The sequence below is a fragment of the Nicotiana tomentosiformis genome, chromosome 4 (assembly GCF_000390325.3).
Source record: "Nicotiana tomentosiformis chromosome 4, ASM39032v3, whole genome shotgun sequence".
In the NCBI taxonomy this organism is placed as follows: Eukaryota; Viridiplantae; Streptophyta; class Magnoliopsida; order Solanales; family Solanaceae; genus Nicotiana; species Nicotiana tomentosiformis.
The window spans coordinates 1,486,457-1,496,590 of NC_090815.1; the positions used below are offsets into that span (position 1 = coordinate 1,486,457).

A 10,134-nucleotide genomic window follows, 5' to 3' on the forward strand; every position below is an offset into this window, starting at 1 on the left:
AGGAAAGGGAGTCTAAGGAGGCCAAAAGGTCTTGAAGATCTAGAGGGTTCAGTGGATTTTACTCTTCAGCTACGACCCATTATAGCGTAGGCTCGAGTAGTCGGCCAGCTCAGTCCGCACATCATATTACTCGGAGTGCTCTAGTAAGTTCTTACAATGCACCACCGGCACGTGATTCCTATAATTGTTATTCCAGTTATCCGGTACAGACTCAGTATGAGCAACTACGACCTCAGAGGGGCTGTTATGAGTGTGGTGACACTAGGAACATTATGAGAGATTGTCCCAGACTTGGGAGGGGTAGATTTTATCAAAACACTCAGGCTATGGACCCCAATGCAGTTACTACTCCACGTACACAACCAGTTAGGGGTGGAGGACAGACGGGTAGAGGGCGCCTAAGAGGTGGAGGCCCGACCCGTTGATATAATCGCTATGATTTGGCTGAGGTCGATACACCAGATGATGTCGTTACAGGTATGATCTTGATTTGTTATAAAAAGGATATTTTTCCTTAATTTGATTCGGATCTGAATATTGAGGTGAGTCCTCCTATTATGCTCCGCTTATGGGTGAGTTTCGTAATTTTGTGACCCACTTATATATTTATCCCTGTTGGGAGATTTGAAGATGTGAGTCCGTGTCCGTCATTTTTATTTTAGGCACCATTGAGGGCTATAAGTCCAAAAGTAATTTTTATTATTCATTACAGTGGGTTTAATGTATTTCAGAATAATTGATTCTAATTTTTATGAATAATATGCTCTACCGATATGAGGGTTCATTATGTGTTGTGAAACTGTTTATGAAATATATTGAAAAGAAGAAAGAAAGAAAATTTAAATTTCAGTTGGCACAATGTGCAAAATACTTGTGATTCGGAGTTGAGGACGAGATGTATTTTTATATGATGTGAAATATTTAAACCGGGCTACAAGCCGCAGTGGAGGTTATATAAGGACGAGTTCCTTGTGGTGAAATATTTATGAGTTTAAATTCTCCGTTTGTGAAGTTTAATTTGTACTATAGTACAAATTTGAGGCGTCACATGGTGACTTTTTAATTGAAAGAATTCAAAATATTTATTTGGAAGGATTTTTATTCAAAAAGAATTATATGAAAGAATTGTATTTGAAAGATATTTATTTGAGGAAATTATATTTGAAGAGATTTAGTGAAAGAATTTTTATATTCGAAAGATATTTATTTGAGGAAATTATATTTGAAAAAGAGTTTTATTCGTAAGCATTTTATGCGAAAGATATTTTATTTGAAGGACTTGATTTAATTGGGTGTAATTGTATTTATTAATGGTGTTTTTATTGTCTTGTTGTGCATGGTTGTTTTATGATGCCCTTATTGTTATTTGTTTCATATTATTTTATATATTATATTGCACATGCTATTAAACTAGTGAGTGTCTTGACTGTACCTCGTCTCTACTCCACTGAGGTTAGTCTTGATACTTATTGGGTACCGACCGTGGTGTACTCATACTATACTTTTGCATATTTTTGTGCAGAGCCAGGTATTGGAGATATCGGACTTGAGCAGAGTTAAAGCGGGATCGTAAGGATTCAAGGTAGAGCTGCTTGGTCGTCGCAGTCCCTTGGAGTCTTTTTATTTCATTGTATTGTTAATTTTTAATCAAACAGTATTGTATATTCGGTCCTCGTGATCATTCCGTGTATTCAGTTAGAGTTTGTAACTCAGTACTACCAGTCTTGGGATGTTGTATATTCATTTTTGTTTCACTGTTAGTTTTGATTACTTATTTAATTATAAAAAAAATAGTTTCAAAATGTAATTGAAATCGGCTTACCTAGTCTTAGAGACTAGGTGCCATCACGACGCATGTGGTAGAATTTTGGATCGTGACATTAATCAAAAATCAAATTCTAAAAATACTTTTTAAATGACACTTAATAATTGCACGTTAAATATACAAAATTTAATTATATATATATATATATATATATATATATATATATATATATATATATATATATATATATATATATTTATTTATTTATTTATTTATTTTTTTAAAGCTCTAAACTTCTTAATATATGGTACACGTGCAAAGTGGGTAGGAATGAATTCTTTTAGTCTTTTAGAATGTTTTTAATGTGCCATGTATTTCAAAGTTATTGTAATTTTTTTTAATTGGCATGATGACATAATCCTATTAATTTATGATCCACGCTTTAATTATTGATTTAAACTCCATGCTGCTTTGTATTTTTTATGTTCATCTATAACTTTATGCATATATTTGATATTGTTCTATATTGTTCTCATCCCAACTTTGGTTGTATAAACTTTTTTGAGATGTGAATAAGCAGTCGAATCAAAGAAGGGAATAAAATAGGATTGAAATGGTGAGAATAACACTAAATACTTTTAGATGACTCGATTCATTTTTGTTATTCCAAAACTTTAATTTTCCATATTTGTTTTCTAAATATTTCCCCTTTGGAATTACAACAATTGAAAATGTAATACAAGGTTAGTATAATATAAATATATCAATGCTAAATTGATAAGAAAAAAAATACAAAATCGGGATGAAGCATATGTAGCCAAACACATTGTCATTTCACACATATTTACTTGACGCGAGGCACACGTGCAACGCACATACACTAAACTAGTTGTATAATACACCTTTATACATTGCTTATACACCTTTTATAATACTTATACACATTTATACAATACTTATATATTGTATAATGAACACATAAGGTAACATAAAATACACTGTATAACAATGTATAAGAGGTGCATATACACCTTTATGCAAACTTTTGCGAGCCAAGAGTCCTTTATATGTGTGAGATCTCAGCATTATATACAACTATACAATTTAATTTTCAGTGACTGGAGAAAACAATTGGTTCCAAAAAGATGAATAACATGTTACAAAAAGGAAACAATCGCTTTTCTCATATTATATTATTGATAGATTGCAGTTTATTATCGGCTGTGTTGGGGAAGCCAATGATGAAGCATATAGAAGCTACTGACGTTGTTGATAAATTAGCCAAATTTAATAGTATAATGCATAATTTGGGAACTTAATGTATTTTTTTATGACTATCCTCCATCATATATGATAGTACCATATTTTGGAAAAGACAAGAGCAAGGTGGGGAGTTCTTGGAGGGAGGGAGGGAGCCGAGTATCTATCGAAAACAGCCTCTTTTCCCAGGGTAGGGGTAAGATCTGCGTACACTCTACCCTCTTCAGATCCCACTAGTAAAATTATACTGAGTTATTATTTACTTCTATTAGAATTTACCGACTTAATAGGCTAACGTGACTCGGCACGGACGAAATTTAAGAAAATAAAATACTTTTAAAACTCGTTATCTTAAATCATTTCTTAAGATCCTGGACGTGATACCCCTTCCTACTCCCGCTAATGAGAAAATAAAATACTTTTAAAACTCGTTATCTTAAATCATTTCCTAAGATCCTGGACGTGATACCCCTTCCTACTCCCGCTAATGAAAAAATGCCTTTGAATGGTCATAATCGTCTACAACCCAACCGACATCCAAGATAAAAACTTTGTGGAGTCATGACATTTATATAGTTATAAAAATTTTACATTAAGGATAAATTGAATAAAATAAAAAATTTAAAAATAAATTATTTTCAATTGCATAAATATATTTTTTTTAACGAACTAATAAAAAAATATACATGGGACTAATAAAAAAATATATCATCTAAATTGTGGGAAGAATAGTTTATTTCTAGTTGTGCGTTTTTCCTTCCAGCTAGGTATATTGAAATTTGGGTTTGCGCAGAAATCCTTCCGCTCTATTGATCTCGAAATATTTTAGACTCACCTAAAATATAACATGATAAAACACATTAATACATATGAATAAAAAGCTAATATAATTTTTTTGACAGCTCGATATACCTTTAATATATATTCCAACGGATGGACGTCATCCTTCAACAGATTCAGTTTCTACTAATTTCTATATTCTCATCAACTTGATATATTTGTCCTGAACTTTTTCTTCTTAAATCATTATGAAACCATGAAAGTAAGTATACAAAAATACTCTATTTATATAGGCTGAATTTTGGCGTTCGTAGATTCAAAAATTCTAGCTCTCTTTGGTCCTTCTCGCCTCGTAAATTCGAGCTCCCTTTAGTCCTTTACTAATGCATTTTAGTATAATGTTTGTCAATAATACATGACTTGATTATGTGAACTGTTTGGACAAATAAGTACAGCAATTTCATTTGAACACTGTTTGCACAACTATTTCCAGTTTCCAACATTATTTATTTTACACATCACAAGGTGAAAGAAAATGCTGCAAATACCTAAGAGCATCTTCAACAAAAAGATATCTCCAACTCACTATACTCAAAACCCCTGCACTCATTCTCTCAACCACCGCTCTCCCGTCTTCCACCTTTAACCCTAACCTCAAATCCGCCACGAGCCCGCTAACCGTGTCGCTCGAGCAACATCCCGGTGGCGGCAACTCCTCGGAAAACCACCCTTCCAACCCTAAAACAAACCTCCCTTTCCCTTTACAATTCATCACATTAAAAACTCCCTTAAACCCTTCCAAAATCACATCCCATGTCACCCTCAAGTCGCCGAGGGTATCAAACGGCCCCAAGTCCCCGTTCTTGACATCAGTGGCAGAGCCAAGAATCCTAACAATAAAAATCCAAAAAAAAAAAGGCAAACTTGAACCATGAGTGAATACACTTTAACAATCAAGGAGAATCAACATATTATATATACAAAAACAGTTTCTATATACAAAAGTAATTCGTGAACACCCTCCAACACTTACCTTTGCCATTGCTCGACATCGATATCGAACCGAAAAACGCCCTTCTTGTCGAAACCAAGTTGACTTCCATGCTTAACTAAAGTCACCATGCGTGTAGTGGTTTTATAGATGTTAAGTGCAAAAATGATGTTATTAAGGGAAATGCGGGGTTTCGACGGCTGTTTCAGCCGGCGGTTATTAGCCCTGTACCCGAGGGCATATAACCGCCGGTAAGAGACGGTGTGATTATAACAAGTATGAAGTGTAGAAAGAGAAGGGTAATGAGTGGAACAAAGGGGTTGCCATATTTGATCTGAAGACATGGAAATAGACCATGATTTGCAAACACAAGAAGCTATAGCTAGTGTTTTTGGATCAAGATGGTTTGAAATAAGAACAAGAACTTGCCATGGAGGTGGTGAAACTGTCGCCATTGTCTTCTTCTTCTTTTAGCACACCATTATTTTCAACTATTAAATCAGACTCTTTAGAGTAAGATTTTATCCAATTTTAGTTCTATTAGTTTTAGCGTGTCTAGAGAAGTGACACGTGTTGAGTTCTCAGGCTTTTGCATGGTGGTGACATGACACGTATGATAATAGTTATACACAATCGTTACTAATATGTCGACACGTTTTGAAGAAGATTATGCTTCACTAATTTGCTTTCCTTATTTTCTCCTTTGTACATAGTGTTTTATGACTTTAATTTAATATCGAGCGTTTATTTTTCGAGAAAACAATATTCAACATCTATCTTCTATCTATCTATAAAATAACAAAAGCAAAATCATGTTAGGGTGACAAGTAGAATACCAACAATAAATTACCTTTTTTAACACGATAAACTATCTTTCTATTATTGGTAGATTTCTGCGGGTTTCCACTGGGCATAAATCTTTTGTTAAGCAGTTGATCTTGGTTCAGACTTTTATTTGATTAAACTAGTATACGTATCCGCTGCGGCGGAATCAGAATTTTGGTTAAGGGGTGTCAAAATATATAAAAATAAATATACCAGAAAATTAAGGGGAGTCAATATATAGTATATATACATATAATTTATTTTTTTACCTATCTATACAGTGTATTTTTTTTACAAAGATTTGACACCCCTTCCTATAAGGTGGCTCCGCCACTGCGTACCTGTGTGTCGCCGCAAATTATTTCAAATAATTAAAGTGCGGTGAGATAATAAAAACCGATGTATATTATAGAGTAAACTTACCGACCGTATTCAAAAAAATTAAACAAAAAAATAAATAGATGAACTTCCATCTTATATAAAGCTCAAGGATAAAACTTGTCTCAAATTCAAAAGAAAATCAATATAGTTAATCAAAAAAAGAGCATTCCAATGTAAGGGTCTCAATCCAAAAACAGAGTTACAGTTCGACCTTACTAAGGCCTTAAAAGAGAAAATGTGTCATTAAGCGCGATAAGTACATGACTTAAAAGGGGCAATAATAAAAAAGGACATCACATTTAATTTAAATCTAATTTCAGCTCCAGTCCCAAATGAAGCTTCGTCAAGGCGCTCCAACTCGAATAAAATTCTATTTTAAGTATCTCCAACGCAAATCACATAGTTTCTTTAATCTTGATCACTTCCCATCCTTCAAAGTAGCCCCACATGTAGCAAATAGAACATGCGCAATGGCAAATATGATGGCCGACAAATGGTTTGGAAAAATCATCCTTGAAAGTATACTTGAGATCCAAAAAGGGGCATTCCCATTTTCTTAAGAATCAACAAACACATTGTCATTGTTTAACCTCTAATCAATGGTTTAATGCAAAAATAAATTGCATATATTCTCCATGGATAAAATCATCGACTAAGTATTGAGAGAATTAATAAAACAATAGCTCAACTCCACCTATTGCACTCAAACTTGTCATGCTAGTCTCACCCAATGACAATCTCTCAACAGAATAGCATTAAGTACTAATACCACATAATGAGAAATAGTCAATAGAGAACACATGTATAAAATAATGTAACCTGCCAAAAAAAATACAGTGTAACTACTAAAAAAAATACCCCCAACTATTTTTTTAATAAAAAATAAGTTTTACTATTATTTTTCGTCATTCTCGATAAAAGCACTTTATTTAAAATATGAAAATTTTAAGCCACTAAAACTAAGTAAAGTATAAACAAAAAGTAAATAAATAAAAAGCTTTCCGCCTCATTCGTCATATTTTTCAAAATTATTCAAAGTTTCAAAGTACAATACTTACCATTACAATTGAACACTATTGAAGCTTAAACTTTTGGCTTAGCAAAAATGAATGTGATTCATCTGTAAACACATTGATTTTCAATAGCAGCAAAACTTTTAGAGTTCAGATAAGTCCAAATATATTTTCAACTGTTAATAAATCAAGACTTGCCTTCTAACATGATTTTCATATCCTTCTAACAAAGGTTTTAAAGTTATAGTACTAACGAAAAGATTCCCCTTTTTAACACTTTATTGAATAAAGGCTTATTACAAGAGTGAGTTGCTCTAGTGGTAAGCGCTCTTCACTTCCAACTAAGAGGTTGTGAGTTCGAGTCACCTCAAGAGCAAGGTGGAGAGTTCTTGGAGGGAGGGAGCCGAGGGTCTATCAAAAACAGTCTAGTTTAGTCATTCTGGTTTTTTAAGAAGCAACATGATTTCTGTTATGTTCAGAACATCCTAATTCTTTTTTTAAACAGATAAGGGGAAAAAATATTTAAGGCATGATAAAAATGGTTAATTTCACTTATGGTCATCCAGCTTATTATTTATTTCACAAAAGTCACTTAACTATTTTTTATCACTTAAAAGTCACTCAACTTTACCTTTGTAATTTAAAAGTCATTCTAGTTCAAAACCTACAAAATATCAAATAAAAAAATATGACATGACATTACATTTAATTAAAAAATCTAACAATAATGCCACATAAACTTAAATAGACCATATCTAAGTTAGACTCATTTCTTCTTCGGCCCGATTTGACCTATAACCAAAATGGATTATTAATATTTGAACAATTAACTGGACTAGTACTTTGATTTTGTGGTTAATTTATAGAAAAAGAAGTCTAAGAAATTTAAGAAAAATTAGGTCTTTTGAATTTATCTTTAGGTTTTGGTTGTACATTTACGGTCAATGACACAATACATTCTCTCTTTCTTTTGTCCAAATTATCACTATAGGTTGTCTACGATTGTGGTGTGTATTGACAATTTCTACTATACAATTTCATTGTGGGTGTTTCTTACTGAGCAGTATTTTTATCTGTTAGTATTGCTTAATAAGAAATTTTTTGACTTTAATGGAATAGTAATTTGTGAAAATAAGTTCTTATTAGCTTGTTGTTCTTTTTCTGTTAGTGGTACATTTAATTGTAATGTGAGATTGATATGGTAGTATTTTAACTTCATGAAAAATTATAAAATAATATGAAAGATGCAAAAACTAATTTTGTTCATAGTTTTAATGAAATTATAGGTGGTGGTATTAAGGTTATTACGTAACAAATTAAGTAAGATATTTTTAGCACAAAATAATTGTTCTCTTCTTTTTCTTCTAATTGTCAAAATATTAAAACTCATTTGGGTTATGGGTCAAATCGAATTGTGGATGAAATGAGTCTAAATTGGGTATGATCCATCTAAGCTTATGTTATAATATAATTAAATTTTTTAATTAAATTTAATGCCATGTCATATTTTTATTGGATATTTTGTAGGTTTTGAACTAGAATAACTTTTAAGTTACAAAGGTAAAGTTGAGTGACTTTTAAGTGATGAAAAATAGTTAATTGACTTTTGTGAAATAAATGATAAGTTGGATGACCATAAGTAAAATTAACCCTGATAAAAAGTTTACCTTATATGTGAGAATGATACTGATATTAACTTTATTCCAAAGAAGAGGCCGATTAGTCAGCATTCGAGTGTCATGAGGCAGTTTACTTCTCATTGTAGTAGAAGGAGATTTCTGCATAAAAAATATATAATTAACAAATCTTGCTTATTGATTAAACTATTAATTACCAATATTCCTTAGTTAGATATCTTCTTTTCATATATATATAGAGAGAGTATGTATATGTATAAGCTTTTGAATGACATACGAAAATATTCATTGTAGTGGCAAACAGATAGTTTAAAAATTATTTTAAGTCGCAAGTCCGAATTTTTTTAATCCCCTGTTAATATGCTTGGCTATAGCACTGCTACAATACGTATCCTAAAATCAATTTCTCACTAAACTAAAATCCATCACCTTTTGTAACCTATCGCAGATATGAAAGATCCATACATATCATAACTTCATCAAACAAACACATTGTTGGGGCGACAATGCAACAATCATCACAATTTCAGTTAGAAAAAATAAACAGCCCACAAAATAAACATTTCTATAAATTCATTTTTTAACCAATCAAGAGGCGATCTGACATAAAAGAAATAGGTACACGTTAATTGTTTTGGGAGTCAAACTGGATAAATATTCAAGACAATGATCATGTTTTTGAGAATTATATATGCGCAGAAGGGTTGATGATTAGGAGAGATCATGGGATGCTTGAAGGACGTTGATATCACGGCCAAAATCAAAGTTGATGGGTATCAAGTTTATATGCCAACCTCTCTTGAGTTTGAGCTTTTGCATATGGTTACCGAGTATAATGGAAGTGGATGTCGTTAGTTAGATAGTTGAGCGACAGTTTTAGGTTTTGCAGAAAAAATTTAGGAAACTGATATCTAAATATGCAATTTATAAATAATAATAATCTACAATCAATTTTCTTTATCAAACTTAAAGAGAGACAAAAATGTATCATTTAATTATGCCATGTAAAATTAGTTATCTTTAAAACAAAATTAAAAACTTGTCCTTTAATTATGACATGTAAAATCAGTTTTTTTAAAATTAAAAATTCCGAAATTTTGAATTTTGTAAGTGTCCTTTAATTTTTTTTTAAAAATAAATTTGAAATTCCAACAAAGTTGGAGAATTGTCTAAAAACAATACACGTGTCAATTTAATATTATGCCACTTGTCATCATAACATTTATTCGCTTCTCCTATTATATATAGAAGATTCCAATGCAAAGAAAATATACTTCATGCTCTCCACGATGGTCCTTGGTTTGTTCTCAACCACTCCCTCTTCATCCGCCGCTGGGAGCCTAAGTTCATGGCATCCATGACAAATTTGACATACTCTGCAATCTGGATACGCCTATCGGAACTACCAACGGAATTTTACGACTTGGAAATCCTCCACAAACTAGGCAATAAGATTGGAAAATTACTTAAAATTGACGCTTG

At 32.0% G+C, this 10,134-nt stretch overlaps 1 protein-coding gene across 1 annotated transcript; it reads right to left on the reverse strand.

Moving 5' to 3' along the window:
- Positions 1-4,241: 4,241 nt before the first annotated feature.
- Positions 4,242-5,296, reverse strand: LOC104117644 (probable F-box protein At5g04010). Its single transcript, XM_009628716.4, has 2 exons — positions 4,839-5,296; positions 4,242-4,695 (listed from the first exon to the last, which is right to left on the reverse strand). Exons 1-2 carry the CDS (start codon positions 5,249-5,251, stop codon positions 4,317-4,319), a joined length of 792 nt encoding a protein of 263 aa, XP_009627011.1. The 5' UTR covers positions 5,252-5,296; the 3' UTR covers positions 4,242-4,316.
- Between the last annotated feature and the right edge of the window lie 4,838 nt (positions 5,297-10,134).

Excerpts from the sequence above, each read along its gene's own strand:
- LOC104117644 (XM_009628716.4), bottom strand. The coding sequence starts at position 5,251 with ATGGCGACAGTTTCACCACCTCCATGGCAAGTTCTTGTTCTTATTTCA. Across the intron at positions 4,696-4,838 it reads GATGTCGAGCAATGGCAAAG|GATTCTTGGCTCTGCCACTG; the intron begins GTAAGTGTTGGA and ends TTTTATTGTTAG.